Source organism: Haliaeetus leucocephalus, unplaced genomic scaffold (genome assembly GCF_000737465.1).
Source record: "Haliaeetus leucocephalus isolate CR32 unplaced genomic scaffold, Haliaeetus_leucocephalus-4.0 Scaffold696, whole genome shotgun sequence".
Lineage (NCBI taxonomy): Eukaryota > Metazoa > Chordata > Aves > Accipitriformes > Accipitridae > Haliaeetus > Haliaeetus leucocephalus.
In genome coordinates, this window is record NW_010973132.1 from 3,481,771 (window position 1) to 3,499,500 (window position 17,730).

General features: G+C 38.3%; 1 protein-coding gene across 1 annotated transcript in view; it reads right to left on the reverse strand.

Annotated features, from left to right (window-relative positions):
• The window catches only part of CKAP5 (cytoskeleton associated protein 5), a 54,325-nt gene that overhangs the window by 32,434 nt on the left and 4,161 nt on the right, over positions 1-17,730 (reverse strand). The window contains exons 2-12 of the mRNA XM_010580126.1: positions 11,370-11,461; positions 10,633-10,826; positions 9,304-9,510; positions 6,608-6,779; positions 5,470-5,602; positions 5,072-5,175; positions 4,584-4,697; positions 4,227-4,331; positions 1,542-1,631; positions 1,275-1,439; positions 322-450 (exon numbers count right to left, since the gene is read on the reverse strand). Of these exons, the coding sequence (XP_010578428.1) occupies positions 322-450; positions 1,275-1,439; positions 1,542-1,631; positions 4,227-4,331; positions 4,584-4,697; positions 5,072-5,175; positions 5,470-5,602; positions 6,608-6,779; positions 9,304-9,510; positions 10,633-10,826; positions 11,370-11,426 (1,470 nt within the window). The 5' untranslated portion in view covers positions 11,427-11,461. The remainder of the gene's footprint in view (positions 1-321; positions 451-1,274; positions 1,440-1,541; positions 1,632-4,226; positions 4,332-4,583; positions 4,698-5,071; positions 5,176-5,469; positions 5,603-6,607; positions 6,780-9,303; positions 9,511-10,632; positions 10,827-11,369; positions 11,462-17,730) is intronic.

The following is a 17,730-nucleotide window of genomic DNA, read 5'->3' on the forward strand; positions in this document are numbered from 1 at the left end:
CCAAGCCTTACAACCCACCTCATAGATAATACAGCCTCAAAGACAAACAGATACTTTACATAAGAATGACGTGGTGCAATGTTAACATACTAATGCATTTTAGGTAGTGGAAGTCAAAGAAAAAATGCTTGATAATCTAAGCAAGAAATGAAGAGATTTTCAGATTCCCTGCAACAACAGTAACTTTAAAGTAAAAAATAAATTTTCAAAAATCTGTGCTGAAAGTCATTAGCTAAAGCATCCTCTTTAGTCTTCTCCAGCCTAAGATGCATCTTCAATGGATAAATGGAGCATTTTTTACATTTATGATTATAAACTCACCCGATCAAGCTTTAGTTTGTCTACATCTGCTAGAAAAGGATTCACAGCTTTCTCTCCAGCCACTTTCAAGGCAGTGCCTAATGCTTCAAATCCAGCATCTCTTACTTCAGGAGCAGAATCATTGATATGCTGCAGAGAAAGACAACTTGTATCATATGACTTGCAGCTCATATCTAAACAGATTCTTAAATCCATCTTCTGTATAAATCTCCTCCCCTTTTTTAAAAATCTACATCTACTACAGAATAATCCTTAATATTCCACTGCAGAAGGAAAAAGGTTGTTTTTCACTTCTGTTTTCTTACATACTGATCAAGCCTACTGTTTGTCAGATATAGACAGTTTCCCATCTTTGGCTCTTTCACACAACAAGAAGGTGGTAAACATTCATGATTTAATAGATATTGCAACACCATGAAAGTTCGCAAGGAGTCTGAAGTTCTGCAACCCTGTTCAAATCTCCATTTTTGAAGCCAGGGATATTTCCCAAAACAAGAAAAGGGCTATTTTGCAATGAGAAAAAAAGTATACATCATTATTGTTGACACTGATAAATGCTCTAGTGTAACTGCAGTGTATGAATCCATGATGGTTCTTTTATTCATGGTAAATGATATGTAACATTCCAACAGAAGCTTGCTAGAGATGTCTGCAAGAAGCAAATTTCTGGGCACTGTGCCACTTAAGTTGTAAATCACTGTCTTAATCTATTATAAACTTGGTGAGTCTTCAAGTTTCAGAGAAGCTAAGAAAATGACGACTAAACTGTTCCCATGACTGACAGTCATCTTCAAGTTTGGTATCAGTCAAAATGGACTCCAATAGCTACATAGCACACAAGAACTCTTTAGTTCTCATACTACCAGGAGGGTCTTTCTCCCAAAACTATTCAACACTTCACAACAACAGTGCTTAAGTCAACACCAGAGAAGTACCAACTCCTCCTGCTTTACCTTGAGAAGTGCAGCACAGAAAGGTTTTAACAGGCTTTTTGGCAGAGTAGAAGGTGTGCAGTGACGGAAGCTTCTTGCAATAAAAAGGGATGTTTGTTGCTTAATTGTTGGGTTTTTGTTGTCCATCACTGCCAATACATCTTCACTTATGTTCTGCAATGTGGTCTACAGTGTTGGATAAAGAAGCCATTAGTTTCACTAAAGTAAGAGAAAAGCAAAATCAGAGACCAATTCTCAGACAATGGGAAAACTGTCACTCTTACTTACCGTTAGAAAGATTGCATCAATGGCCTCCTGCAGTGCCTGCACTACCTGAGGCTTCTTCTCTTTAAATTTCTCCAGGATTGTTGGAACAACCTATGGAAAAGGGAAAAAACCCCAAAAAGTCAATCCACTCTTCACTACTACAACTGAAAAGCCTGACAGTCTGCTCCCTGGTATTTTGCAGAGAAGCAAATAAGGCAAACATCACTGCTGCCCCCTCCAGGGATACACAACAGCAGTATGAACTAGTTTATTCTAGCTGATGTCCAATATTAAATTCATTCCAGTCAATCTATCAAATACAGATTTTTGAGCAATTCCATAACAATGCTAAACAATAGGCAGATATACAAGTTCACATAATTGCAGATGAATACTCTGGCTCTACTGGTCTGGAACGCAAAGCAGTAGAATGGAAATTGTACTATAAGAACCAAAAAGGTATATAACCTGTCCATTCTTTCCCAGCTTCCTGACAGCACTCAGCACAACTCATTAAGAAGCCTTCATTTAACCCACAGCTGACAAGACCGTGGTTCTAAAGCAACCCAAGTCCTTCCTGGAGCAATATTTTTCAGATCTATCACCTTGAACAAAGCACACCTGACATTAAACTATGACATACTGGAATTTCACAGCAATTTGTACCCAATCTAGCCGCTTGGTCAGTCACTGCTGAAAAATAAAATAGATAAGGGGGGGAAAACAACCCCTCAACCAATCAGCAGACACTCACGTGCCAGTAATACTAGCAGCTCCATTTAAGTATGGCCTCTGTTACAGTAAGAACTTTTGTCAGTGAGCCAGAAACATGAAAAGGTTTTAACTGTGGAAAGCAGACTATTTTCAATATTTTCATAAACATAATGCAGTTCATAGTTTGGAAGCGGTCTGATGCCTTACAGAAGTTATAAGCTCTTGCATAATACAAAGTAGATTTTCCACAGATAATGTTTTCTATTCAGAAGCTGCAAGACCTCAACCACTTGTGACACACAGTGACCTAGGCTCAGGTGGTATCCTTTTCTGGGCTGCAACTTATAAATTCCCTGTTCACAAAGACTTTAGCACTAAAAAAACACCCCAACCTTAAATTAATACAGAATAGCACCATAAAGACCCTCATACATGCTACTGCAGGAGCTAGATTTCCCTAAACCCTACAGAGAAAAAAGTCATAGGAAGGAGATATTCAAAATCATTAAGTCTCTGTTTTAGAAAACACTGACAGCTAGAATTAATATTTTTTTTAACATGGAAGTTAGAAGCTGTATTTATGTGAGAGAGGGAGGGAAGGAAGAGTCAGTCCAGGGCTCCAAAGGCAGCCAACAGAAGTGAAGTTGGGCCACATGCACTCAATTACAGTGAGTAGTATGGTTCCGTGCTTGATTTCATCACTCTTGTTTTAACACAGACTGCAACATTACAGTCCTACATTTAACTAATATAGTTTATAGTAATCCCACAATTCTAGCAACTGTTTTATAACACTTCAAATGCTCACTCACAGGAGAACTCTATATCTTCCTCACTAGTAAGTCCAGCAAACAAATCATGTGAACCGGCAAGATGAGTGCTGAAATTATGCAATTCATAGCTGCCATTACAGTGCTGAAAAAGTCATCTTCTCAACACCATTTGCTTGGCAGCCATGGAGCTATACCCTTATTTCAGAAGCTTGGCTTTTTCAATACTAACTCAGTAGCTATGGGGGTTAACCTTTAAAAACACAAATCAAGTGTAAACAGATGCAAGAATACTTCTTACAACTACAGACAGCTTTCAGAATGAAAGAGACTTTGTCCAAACTGCTGTTCAGAATTCAGGAGACTTGAATGTTTCTGAAGCAGTGAGATTCAGTAACTTTCCAATTCATCACAAAATAACACCACCAGCAGCCAGACACATCAGTTCTTTCTATGTCTAAGCTCTAGCCCCATCACTCTTACTTATCACAAGAAAAATCTGACTGAGCAGCTTAAAGAACACAGCAAGAGAGGCCTGAGAAACAAGTGAGATAACTACAACTAATTAAAAGCTCCCTTTTCTTTCCAGAGACTGGTTAAGCTTCCCTGCATTCCCTGATATTAGCTGTTGGCAAGAGTAGCAAAGGAGAACAGAGAGGCACATTAAACTAGATCACCAGAACATTTTGATACCAAGTATCTCAGTAGTTTGGCTATTTAAAGCCGACAAAAACGCTACAAAACCCAGACAACAAACAAAAAACCCAGCACCAATCCTGCCCCAACATTCAAAAGCACCCAACCAATCTAAAACATACATCATGGAGGTGCTAAGTAGAATTCAGGTTCAGGAGCTTTTCTTTTCCTCACTGTAGCCTACAAATGCATTTCTGTGGGTATATCTCCAGGATAAGGTAATGTAAATAAAGTTCATTTCATGGCACAGTAATTCAGAGTTGTCTTAGTACAGAAGATTTATTGCAATAGTAAGCTTCATGTTGCTGAACGTGAATAAACAAGGGCCTTTTAACCTTAAACTGCAAGAGATCTTGGCAGATATTTCACTGCTTGCTCCATTAAGGGGTAGGTAAGCATTCATAATGGTACAAAGAATACATTTGATAAATACCAAGGTTTGACAGGGGAAGGGGAAGGGGGGGGCGGGGCGGGAAGAGGTGTCCAGCATCAATAAAAACAGAAAAAAGTACATACTCTTACTTACATGCCCTGCATACTGTCCAAATTTCTTTCGGAGGCCAGTAGCTAGTCCAGCAAGGCATTTGGCAGCCAAAGCAACTAACATAACATTTGTATCCTTTCCAACAACCTGAAGAGGAAACAAAACAAACAACCCCCCCCCCAAAACCCCAATGTTAAAAGACTGAAAATCCAGGTTTCAGAGACTTGGAAGAATTTCTTACAACACTCAGTGGGACACAGATTGGGTTATTTCCACCACTGCTCCAGCTAATAATTTTCTACTCCTGAGTATTATCTTAACTGTAACTTTTAAAGTATAATACAAATAAATTACAATAAGATATTAAACCATATGTGCACTCTGGGTTTTATTTATTACCTTTTTGAGAACTTTCACCAAGTCTGCATAGTCTCCCGATTCTAATTTGGGATTTTTCACCAGCAGTTCAACAGCTTCTAGAGCTTCTTTCCTTTCTTGCCACTTTTTTGCTTCCTGCAGAGCAAATAATTTACATTCATTTATAAATGTAAACAGTTCTAGAGAAGCATGCTTGCCACAAATCATTGATTTTAAAACTTAATTCTATCCTAAGAAAGCCAAAGTCTCCCGACAGTTCAACATCAATAATTGCAATGAAATATGAAATGCAGTCCTTTCCCAGGATATATCTCAGCTTCTTAAAATTACAGCTTTCTTGTTGGTACATCAGATATGAGACTTCTTTACCATAGTCTATATTTTACTTACACTAGTCTGTTATTATCCATGTAGCAGTAAAGCATACATTGCAGAATGCCAGTAAGTCTTAAGACTGATTAGCTCCACATGTCATAGAATTAACTAGTAGTATTTAAGTTTATACTTACTATTTTCTCATAGAAGTCTTTGGGAAGCTTGGAAAGAATTTCTACAGCTTCAAGCAACTCATATGCATCTACTTGTGGTACCGCCTCTTCCTCATCATCACCTCCTGCAACCAGAGAGAGAAAAATATAAGCAGAGTGACAGATGAAGTTTTGACTACAGCACCACCTAAGGCTCTTTTTTAAAAAAGTACTATCACCAGTTGTGATTTTGCTAGTCCAAAGGACAGATATTCTTTCATATAACGTTTTTGCCCCAGCTGTGTTTTCTTGTTGTGTACTGCACCCCACATGTTTTGCACCAGTTCGAGTAAAAGCACCTTTACAATTTAATGCAGTCCTTCACAAATAACATACCAGTCATATACTTTCCAATGGAGTTCAGAGATTAAATAATTTACCTCCATCTGCATCTCCCCCAACTGCCTGCTGCTGCTCAAATTTTGCTTTCAGCTCCTGTTGGGAACGCAGGAACCTGGTCTGCTTAGGAGCAACTGATGACACTTTGACCCATTCTTCTTCCAGTTCTTTTAGCTGCCAAAAGAGAAAAGAATCATCCTATCAGAGACATTTTGCACATACCCCAAGACAAGCAATGCTTCATGGAAAGCCATGGAGTTCTCCCATTTCAAAGCCGATAGCACTACCCTTCAAGTTCTTTTTTCTGCCACCAAAGAAGGGACTTCCCCTTCACATTCACTGTTCAGGAGCTTTTGACCAAGTATATCCTCAACAAAAATATCAATGCAAAGCATTTACATAAGAACAAACTGTATAACAGTCAGAACAGTGTCTCCCCTCTGTAGCAGCTTTAAAATAAAAATGGCTGGGCATGAAGGAAAATCTTTTTGTTACAGCCATGCTATTGTTACACACTAAAACTAAGACAAAACAAACATGTTGAGCTATGTTTAATGAGACAGTTTGGGTTTTTTTTAAACCATGCCTTTTTCCAGCATGTGACTGCTTTCCACCTGAATACAATCAACTCAAGTGGGTAGAAAGGAAGGATGCATAAATAATTTATAAAGTTTTAAAATACTGGCATGTTCCATATCCAATAGCATAGTTATCCATCATAATGTAATGTCACTTCCTCAAGAGGAACAGTCCTGAGCACCACCAGAACAAGTCTGAAGGGCTGCATAGAGGAAAAAACTTCAGGAAAAAAGAAAACTTAGAAGGAAAATCATAAACTTGAAGACTTTCAGTGCAGAGTTCTTTCATAAGGGTAACCATTTGCCCTTGGGTTAGGTCTCCCAAAAAATACCATTCTACTTCTCAAATCCCCTCCTCAGTTTCAATGTGATGCTTCACCCCCCCCAACTTCACATATATTCAGAGCAATAAAACATTGTCACAATTTCTTTACAAATAACAAAGAGGGACTAACATTTTAGGTAAAGTTACAGGAAGCTAAAAAATAATGTTGCTACTGAAAAATTCCAGCTTTAAGAATGACCAACACCACAAGATCAGGGAGGATGAGCACAGAAGTGTTTTCTCAAGTGTTTGGATACAGAACTACTTTCTGCCTACCTGAACAGAATTTATGTTCTGCAATGGAGGTCTCAGAGCATCCCTTATCCAACGGTAGATCTCCACAGCAAGGAGTTTGGCTTCATCTCGAACGGCCTTTTCCCGAGACTCAAAAAGTTTTGGCAATACTTTAATGATTGGCTTCAGTGAGATAATTTTTGAACCAAATTCACTGAAAGTTAAAACATGGAATAAAACATGGAATAGCATCAGGATCCACATAGGAACCAGAGAGTAAGCCACAAATAATAACTGATTTTTTTTTTTTTTTTTTTTTTTTTTTTTACAGTCTATGAAATACTTCCAGTACACCTTTAGGGATTGTGTCATTTACTCAAATCATTAATATAGCTATTATCTTTCGGAAGCTACTAAGCTACTGTAAGATTTAAAGAATATTTGCCCTATCATAATTACCCTCCACGCCCAGCTTAGAATTACAAAATCAGGCCTCTGAAATTACTTCAAAGCACTTAATCCAGTCTGCTGCAAATCTGTTCCTTTGCCAGGGGGAGAAAGAAAAAAAGAGAGAAAAAGAGTGTCCTTAGACCAAAATTTGTATGACCTACTTTTTTTTTTTTAAATCAGAATAGAGTGTCCTTTGTCTATCCTTGGAGGTAAACTGCAGTAAAAGCATTAGTCACTTTTCTCCTTGTTGGACCAGATAATTATAGTGAACCTGGGTCATCTTCACAGAAAACACATGTGTTGAAATATGTGCTGCTGAAAGGACACATGAAACAAGTTTCCCCAGCCAGTCACCCTTCCCTGTCAGCAGATTCTACATGTTGTTGAACCTAAAACACTAAACTTCCTTTTCCAGTCACTACTTAATGAGAACACAAGAACTTTCTTTTCATATTCACAGTAAACTGCTACAGTCCTTAAAGCATCATATCTAAATCACCTCAGAAGCCATAAATTTTTTTGATTCAGAAGCATTTCTCTTCCTTGAGAATTCTGAATTAACCTTTCCACCAAACATTCTTCTGTTTCTCTCCAATCAAGTACCACATGAAAAAGCTAGTAAAAATGGGTGCTCAAGAACTAAAACTTACACGTCTCACTTTCTAAAAAATCTAGTGCTAAATATTTTATTGCCAAGTCCACTTTGAGAAATACGAAGTATTAAAACCTGCAAAAGAGGCTCCAGTCTCAGAAACAACACAATTTAAATGCAGAATATGAACAAATGAGTTGCCCGAGATTTTTATTTTTCTACCATGACTCAAAAAAAGAGCATATTAGGAAAAGTGCCCATGCAAATTCTCTTATTCTTACTTAATTCATGTAGTATTATCTAATTCATATAACAACACAAGAACGAACAGAAACCTTAGCACAAGATAAAAACCACCAGAAGCTAAACTAGTTATGCACTCAAGCTACCAACCTAGACAAATTTCATTATCAATGCAGAAACCCTGTCAAAGTACAAGACAAACTTAGGTAGCAACACAGCTCAGAAGCAGAAGACAAAGGTTAAGTCAACAGGGCCCCATGAAAGAATTTGATCTTGCCATCTCAGAGATAATAAAATACTGCATATAAAAAAAAAAGGCAGATGTGGCACAGTTTATAGGCGTGGTTAGTTGAAAGATATTGAGGAAAGTTATGCAGGTGTCTAATTACGCTGCACCGTTAAAAGGACATTTGACTAGATAAAGCAATTTAAAATAGCTAAAATATATTCTTAAATGTGGGACAGCAGTTTCACTTTGAAGCATAGGTAATGTGCTAAGCCCAATACTTTATTTTGACTTCTATTACAGAAGCCTGCAACAATCAGTTCGACAAGGACCATCTATAGATATGCCTCCGCAAGTTCTCTTAAAAATACCTAAGACACTCTGCATCTATAATATATAGTTTTCACATGAGCTACTTTACTTTGAAAAGCATTCTGTCAATTAATACCAAAATTATCTGTTTCCTTTTTAAAAAACGAATCTAATGGACAGTGAATTATATATACACCAAGTATATGAATTCAATAAAACCCCAGTATTTTTCACTCAGCTCACAAAGGCAGCAAACATACTTGAAGTGGAACAAAAAAAGATGTTCCAAATCTAACCTTGAAATCACCTACCCCACCTTAATTAAACTGGATTTGATTTTTAGGGAGCATTATCAGCTTTTCTTTTTAATAAAAAAATTATTATATGGACAATGGAAACTTACTGTGCAATGAGGTTTTTTTTTTCTTTTCTTCCAAAACCACACACCATATACCCAATTAAAGATGCTCACATCAGTGAGGAAAACAGTGGTTTTTTTAAAAAAGAGTTTTTTTAAAAAAACTACAGTTCAGTTTTCCCATCAGTGAGTTTATTTCAGCTATTCAAAAGAGAAGCTCCACAGTCTGCAACAAGACACACTAATCCTGCCCTTCTTTCAGAGGTCCATAGTAAAAACGAAAGTTTGGTAAACAGTTGCTATGAAGGAAAGTGATCCAGACAAGGCTTGTACAACAAAAGACATCCCTCACATCTAACAAATCCCATGATGCTCTCAACTGTTGTTGTCAGAAAATATCAGTTCAGAAAAGATACATCCTATTCAACAATAACAAAGGCCTGCTAAAGACTTCAGCAACAAATTAAACTCCACATACTGTTGGGGGTGAGGGAAAGAGGGAGAAAAAGAAAAAAAAAACAACCCACAAAACCATGAACTAAAAACTAAAAGCTTACCTTAGTGCTTTCCTCAGTGTCTCTATACATGCTACTATGATTTTCGGGTTTTTGTTGTCCAGACCCTTTAGTAATTCTTCTTGTACTGCCTCCCCTTTCTCAATTTCTATATACATTAGACATATATCTAGACCCAGCTCTTTTGCTCTGGCTTTTGGTTGATTGAACACTTTATTTACAACTCCAGATGCTACTTCTCCTGTTGTCCTGAAAGATGAGAGTGTGTTACTTTTGGAACATTTAAGTGAATTAGGTGTTCTACAGCATTATTCACAGACAAAAGCACACACAACATCCAAACATGGATTAAAACTCAACAAGTGCTCATATAATAGGGACTAAATTCTAAGTTAACTTCGAAGGTAATAACTTTTTGTAAGAGATTACTTCAACCTCTAGTCTAATCAAAAGAACTCCTGCTGACTGAGTGCTAGTTAACATGTTCCTAACACTGGACTATACCAGACAGTGAATAGTAGACATTTTCTCAAAACTGTATTCATTAATATACATTAGTTAAGGTCCACAAATAAATGCCATTTCCTGGAATCATATACGTTACAGTTAACTAACATACAGCATTGGTGCATAATCCCTCCACAGAATTTCACATCTATTTCAAAGCCTCCAATCAACTAAATAATTTTTACCACTTTTAAATCAAGGGTTTTGGAAGGTTAAGTTTTTAAACAAACCTTTGGGTTTGTTTATTTTTTTTAAATAAGACTTTTATTCATTTCATCAGGTGACAAAGTCAGTGGACCAAAGCACTGATCTAGCCCATTAGGTGTTTTTATTTCACCCTCAGAGTACAGGCTATTTCACAGGTTAGACAACAGTGAAATACTGAAAAACATCCTGTGAAGAAATTAGCAGGTATGAAGATTCATATGGGTCAAGTTGGATGCAACACCGTATAAACATAACTACATTTTATTTCATGGATGAATTATACCGATATCTCCCTGGAATAAAAGACTCCCTGTACATATAGACTCTTCTAGTCAAACAAGAACAGGGATTTCAGTTCACAGCACTTACACCACCAAACTACTGATTCACTTTCTCTACCATTTCAGAAATCTTTACTACTGCCTTTAATAGTTTCTTTGAACATTGTAAGCAATTTCTGACAAGTTAATATGCACATGGAGGCCATCTACAAGGAAAGCCTACCATCGGCAAATTCTCTAAATCAGAAATAAAGTTCAGCTCTCAACAGTAAAGATCAGAATTGTTAGTGGCCACTGTACAATTTATCTGCAGCCTTTCTCAGAAAGGCACATTAAACAGTCATAACAGCCTACATAGCAAGAAAAGGCTACTTACTTCCCAGCTACATGAGCGTTTTCAACATAAGCAAGTGCTGCTTCCAGTCCTTTCAACTGAGCCACTGCATTGGAGTCTGTCACAAATTTCTTTATCAATCCAAGATACTTGGACCATTCAGGACTCTTTTCATCATCTATCTTCTGGAAGAGCTTAAGGGCTTCTTCATAACCATTTAATCTGGCTTTCCACAGCTGGAAACAGAAAACAGATGTTTAAATGTTGTGGTAGTGCACTCTTAACTCACCAATCTCACACAGTTCTTCAATTGTAGTTGAAAGCATGCTCAGTAAGCTGTCATGTGCAAGATTTCTCTTCAATGACTATATGAATAACGTGCAACAGGACAATACATTCATTCTTGTCCTGCCAAGAATGATCTGGATAGAGAGATGCCAGTCTTCCCCACTGCTCTTCATAAGCTATAACCACCACTGATGACTAGGTGGGAGCCCAACAATAGTTTCAGCTACAGATGAGTAATTTCTCCACATGAATGACTGCACTGATCTTTCAGTGCACAAGCTTACGCCATACAGATTATCATGCTACTAAATTCTGCTTAATAAATGTTATTCAGCCTCTAGCTTGGGTAGAACTGATACAGTTGCAGATCTGTTATACACATGCTGTGCAGCTGTCAGGATTACCCAACTATGGTATACTTAGAGGAGTACCACAAAATCACCGCAGCAGGAGACATACAGCAAGCCAAACCCAAAGACAAGATTTCCTACCTTGTGTTCACATTTCTGGTCAATGGGCAGTTTCATCCACTCACTGTCGTCCCCCATTGTAATTCAGGTTCTCCCTATAAGTACAGTAATTCCTGTGGAGATAGCGACAAGTTAGAACACAGAAAAATATATGTCAGGTGCTACCCACAACATACTTCTACTTAAAAAATAAAACAAACCAAAAGATAATTCTGTAGCAAATCTACAACATAGCTAATGTGCAACCCAAGCTTGTAATTACATTTAGATATACACTAAGACTAGACCACTAATTTGTTATCCCTGCAAAGCTACCAGAGCCATTAAAGATTAGAGAGTAGTGCATTTGTAGTATTTCAGACACTGGAAGTCTTATTCCATGAAAGTTTTAGGAAGCCGAGAAGGCATGCAGAATATAACCTCATCTAAGCTTGAGGAAGAATGTACTATGGTTAAGGCGCTAAAATGAAACGAGTACCCATCAACACTAGAAAACTGACTCGTACTGACACATGCTTTCAGCAACAGGTGCCATGAATCAGTGTCAAAAAATAATCGGGTGCTAGTGTAAGGACAGCCATTTTATCAACTTTACAAACAGCACAATTTAAATGAACAGTACTGTGAGAGGAAGAAAAACCATTTTTGCGAGCTGGCCACTTTATGCCCTAATTCTAATGTAGCCAGCATCAGCGACTGTCAACAAGAGGTCAATTTCTTACCACACATAGGGCTCAAATCCTTACTCATTCAAGTTTCTAAGCATTCCCCCCCCCACCCCGCTCCCCCCTCCTTTAGGGTACGAGAGATGAGACTTCAGGCTCAATGCCCATTGCAGACATATTGTACAACTAACCTGACTGCTGGGAGAATAACAAGAGAATATGCCTGATGCAGGGAGATTAGCAAAATGAAAATAGCAGCAGCAACAAGGGCTCCCAACATTATTTATACAAACAAACAAAATCAAACCAGACAAGGAGTAACACGTTTCAGCACACCAGTTCAAATGCATAGACAATGATGAGCAAAATTCTAACTAGCCAGCGTATACAACAATTTATAACTAAAGGCATATAAATACACAATACTAGCAGAATATTCCTAATGCAAATTCAGCCTATGCCAGCAAAGCTGCATACTTTAACCTACAAAGTGTTTCACCTAATGCACAGAGGTTCTCTGCAGAAAATTAACTCCTGGAATTAGGAGCGTAATTTAGCTGGTCTAAGTTAACATAATCAAGTTCTCCAAAGCCTTCTGCCAGCCACACAACACTAACATACAGCTAACTCAATAGCAAAATTATGCTAGCAACAGTCCACAATAAAAACAATCTTTTTTCTTCCTTCCTGGATCAGTTAGGAGATACTAAAAAAAATAACAACCTAACCCCCAATAATAATAATACTAACAACAACAACAAACAAACAAAAACACAACACCAAACCAACCAAACAAAAAAACCCCCAAACCCCCACCAGCCACCACCACACACACCAAACTACACTAAGCTTACCTTAAATATTTATAAATTCTTATGGACATTAATACTGTTCTCAATACAATTGCATAAACCTACGAATTTGCCCAACGGCAATAAAACAAAAGTCAATGTCAGGACAGAAGTTGACTACGTATATAAACAAGCGTATCCAGGCATTATTATGGTTTGTCCTTCTCATTTCACAAACAGTGACATGGCTATTTTTTCTTGACATCGGCAGAGTTGCACAGTGGTACTGAGAAGTGTGTTTTTTAAGCAAAAAAGAGAGGCAAAAAAAAATTTGTTGAGAGGGCCAAAGATGAAAACTTAATTAACCCCTAGAACTATAAACGACTGAGAATGAAGGGACTACTCTGCTCATTATGTAAGAAATGAAGTACACAGAAGTGAGGCTACCTACAACCCATTCTACTGAACCATTAATTCTGGCACAGCATCTTCTTAAATGTACAACTTCTTGAGGAAAAAAAAAAAGCAGCTCTGGGTTAAATACTGGTCACACCATTCCTGCATGTCAGGAATTGACAAGATACTCTGACTTAAAAGTTACAATGAAAATAAAACTCAAGCTTTGAAATGCCATACCAAAACCAAACAATCATAAGAGGTCAACAGGGCAAGTGAGTTACCATATCTTTTTGCATGGAAGCCCACCAGCCTTTTGCAATAGAACCTGCTTTCATTTCTTTAAACTCTTCTGAAACTCTACTGCTTAATTTTTTCTGCCCAAACCTCTCACTTGTTCTCCTATCCCCTCCTTCAGCCTACTGAACAAAACCAAACACACCCCCAAACAACAACAAAAGCCACCCCGCAGGCAAAAGCAAGACACTCACGCAAACATGGAGGTGGGGGGTAAAACTACATCTAGCTCTATGATTGTGATGATTTCTCTCCAAAAGCAAAAATGAGACTGCATTCACATGAAAAACTTTTCAAAAAGCTCACCTAGCAAAGGACACAGGAATGCCCTAGCGTGAACGCAGTTACAGCAGCAGAATTCCTTCTGTCATTCAAGTTAGTTCTGCAGCCAAGAGCCATCAGGAAAGACACAGCTTTGCCAGTATAAGCTGTGTTTGCATTAGGAATACCTTTATCTTAACATAACAGTATAGAAATAACGGGGTACTTCCCCAGTGCAGATGCAGATGACAAAGAGATAACAGCAGTCTCTTCCCAAACTCACACATGCCTTTGCCAAGAATAAGCAGAACTTAAGAGGAAATTAGGTAGTTCTGAATCTTTATCAGAAACTTGGAGGTAATTCAAGCCATTTACCTGTCTATATCATCTTGTTGAGGAAAGCATAAGGGATCAATACAAGGACAATATTTATTCAAAGAAAACAGGAAAAGAAATAAAGCACTAACACACCTGCCAGCAGCAAAAACACCAGAATAAAGAGTTTTGGCACCTGTACTAAGATAAGCCCCCATCTACAGCCCATTCTTTTAGAAAACTGTCAACAGCATCACCTTCTTACTTCAACAATAAAAAGAAACATTTATTTCTCTCCAGAAATCTGTTACACTAAGGAAAATCTTATTGTAGTATAGTGACTACCTTACTACGTCCCTAAAGTCAGTTTAAGTCCCTAAAGTCTGGAGCAACTCTATTAAAAAGGCTTGTCCATTGCAAGGCTAATACTGATTTACAAGTATTTTTACCCTTACAGTTCACTGCTACAAAGTGCAAGCTCTTGTTTGTACAGTCTGGTGATGCATTATAGAATCTAGAAGAAAATTATCTAGGATTTGCCTTCCCAACATCACGATGTACTCAACTTTGGGGGGGAACACACATGATGGGACAGACACAGGGAGGGGAGACAGATGACCATGAAACAGTGTGCATTTTCTTACCCATTTTTTTCAGTCTGGTCGAGTCAGTTCCCCTACTATTTTTAGTCATTAACATCTACAATGGTTACTTCAATTATAAAATGGGTTAAGTTGCCTTCTGTGCTGAATCTGGCATCTAAAAATAGTGATAAAATTGTACTTCCCCCCACCCCTCCACAACTTACAAATCCCTTTAGAACAGACAGTTTATCAGAAAGTATTCCAGGGTCACAGAGGGAAAGCTGCTTCTTAAACATCCCATCTTTGCAGCTTCATCACTGCTCACGCCTGTCCTAATGCCAAGATCTTGTACTGTCTACATCTTGCATTTACTAGAATAAAAGACCGTTGTTTCTCCCTTCAATTAAGTCACTGGGTTCTGTATGTTCACAGAATATCCCACATTTGACAAAAAGCTTTTTTTTTTTAAAAAAAGCTTCTTTGCAAAGACACATAAACCTCCAGCCATTACTTCTCAACATCCAAATAGGAAGTAGCATCATTATACAATAATGCAGCTAAATTATGTTATTACTAGTGAATTTGCAGCAATGAAGTGTTTGACCTACATAGCTTTCTTGTTACCATAACTCAGAACAAACAGATTTAAGTCTTTCAGTAACAATATTCAATGTGGTAGAATCCAGAAAACAAGACCTCCAAAGTGACTGAACCACCAAAATAAGTTCTGTGAGAGAGGTTTGTTATTAACGTGGTCAATACAACATTTCCAAAAGCAAGTCAGCTGAGGAATCTGCAATGGAGATGAATAACAAATCCTCCCTGACAGTTCTTGGCAGAACAAGTTCTTATATTATGGAGCAGTGAGAAAATGAAGACCATCAAGGAAAGAATAGGATGCCTTCAAAGGGAGACCACGTAAAAGCAGCAAGAGCATAAAATATTTACAAGGCAGCACAAATGCAAGAATTTCAAACGTAAAAGTGAGAATTCCCCACTGAGTATAAATAAGTTTAGGAAACAAATTTTTCAACACATTAAGAGATTATGGGAAAGTGTCAATACATGAAAGTTTGGATTAACCACGCACTGCTCTGAACAGCTCCTACTCAGCTTCTAAATAAACGCTTTCTCTGCTACAGTTTTTGAGGGCTGAATAGCATCAACCTTACGGCTTCAAGTATGGGGTACTGCTAAAGAAAATCCTTTCATCGTAAACATCCTGAAATGTGTTTTATTTTCAAGCACACATTTATCACCTATCACTACATTTTATTGCAAAGCTTCAGCTTCCAGACCCATTTTCTACAGAAAACATGCAATGGTAAACTAGGAAGCCATTTTATGCTAAACAAAACCAGATATTTATTGATACTGATTGTCCACTTCTCCATACTCACTTCCACTTATTGAACATCACAAGAATGGCATGAACCATTTTGGTTATTCTGAAAGCTACTCAAAAACTTTACTCAAGCGACTAAGTTCTGAGAAAGCAAGACAGGCCTTTCTAAAGAAAAAAAACCTGTTTGAAATGTTCCTATACAGTAGGGCACATACTTAGAGCATATTGCTGTATGTCACATTTCAGGTGAAGCTATACTTCTCAGTAGACAGTTCTCTGTCAGCACAGCCCACAGTCTTCCTAGCAGAAAGAATTTTTATTTGTTTAATGGCAGTTTTGGGTCATATCTGCTCTTTGGCTCTGAAAAGATGAAGTTTCACTTTCTTAGAAGTGTAGCCCAGCAAGTTTTTGTTATTTGCCAGCTAAACCTTCTCATTAGATACAACATAAAGTAGCTCAGAAAAAAGGTTGAAAAATTCAAGTAATCATAACATAGTTAGATTTTTATTTCACACAACATCTGGACACACTAAGCATTTTGAACAGCCCACAAATCTAAGAACTACAGACTAATCAGTCAGTGAAATAATGCAATTGCTTTAGTAAATTCTGCATAATCAAAAGGAAAAATTGAAGTCCAGCCAACAATCCTGAACTACAGATACCTGTAAAAGCAGCAAGAGTCAGAAGAACTTTCAGTCAGACTGCAAACGTGCTTTCCAGCTTCAGTCCACATATCTTTTGATGACAGACAACAGAACGAGAGGTTAAAAAAAACCATGGAAGATTATTTGCTGCTTAGGCAATAAAAATTTCCTAAGATCTTAAAGGCTGGCATTTTCAATTAAAACATGAATTAGAAGTTGCAAGATACACAGACTCTTGACGCAAGGAAAGCAGGACCTCAGAATAACAAAAAAGAAATAGGAGAAATGCATGCTAAAAAAGGAATTGTTTTGCAGGTTGTGGAGTAGATGGCAGCTGAGAGATGCTACTGCTTCAGCAGCAATGAAATGGCATTCAAGAATAAACAGCATTAAATTCTCGCTTGCCTGCTCTAACTCATATGTCCTAACTCAGCCCAGTGACATCTTAATAGCACAAATGGCAAGTTATCGGTAAGGGAGATAGATACTTCATTTCTCTGGAAGAATACATTTTAATACATGGTCTCCGAAAGTAACTGAGGCCATTCTTTTCCATGTACCTAAAAGTGGGAGACAATGCAAAATAAACTGACCTTTTGCTACAGCTAAGAGCAAAAGCGATTTCTTACTGCATGGGTAAGCCTGGAGTGAAGCCAGACTTCCAGAACAGAGAGGGGCAAGAGGGAAAAGGGCAACCCATGGGCAAGTTTGCGTGCACTGACATCGCTCTAAGGGTGGCCAGCTGGAGCGAAAGATGTCAGTGGGGCCATGCTTCTCAGCCGCAAACTCCCCCATCCCTCAAGGTGTTTACAAAGCTCAGGCGTGGAAAGGCTCATGTGATGTTCTTTAAAAGGACGGCCTGAACTGCTGATGAAGGAAAGCTCCCGCGGAGACATCACGCCCCAGGACCGACCACTAGCTCCCTCCCCCTCCAAGGGAAGCACACCCTCCGCCACAGCAGCACGGCCCTATCCCCGCCATCCCCAGCCCCTTCCAGACGAGCACCCCTCCGCTTCTGCCCGCTGCGCCGCCCGCAGCCCCAGATGTCCCCTTCCTCCTCCTCCGCCTCCCCCGCACGCCA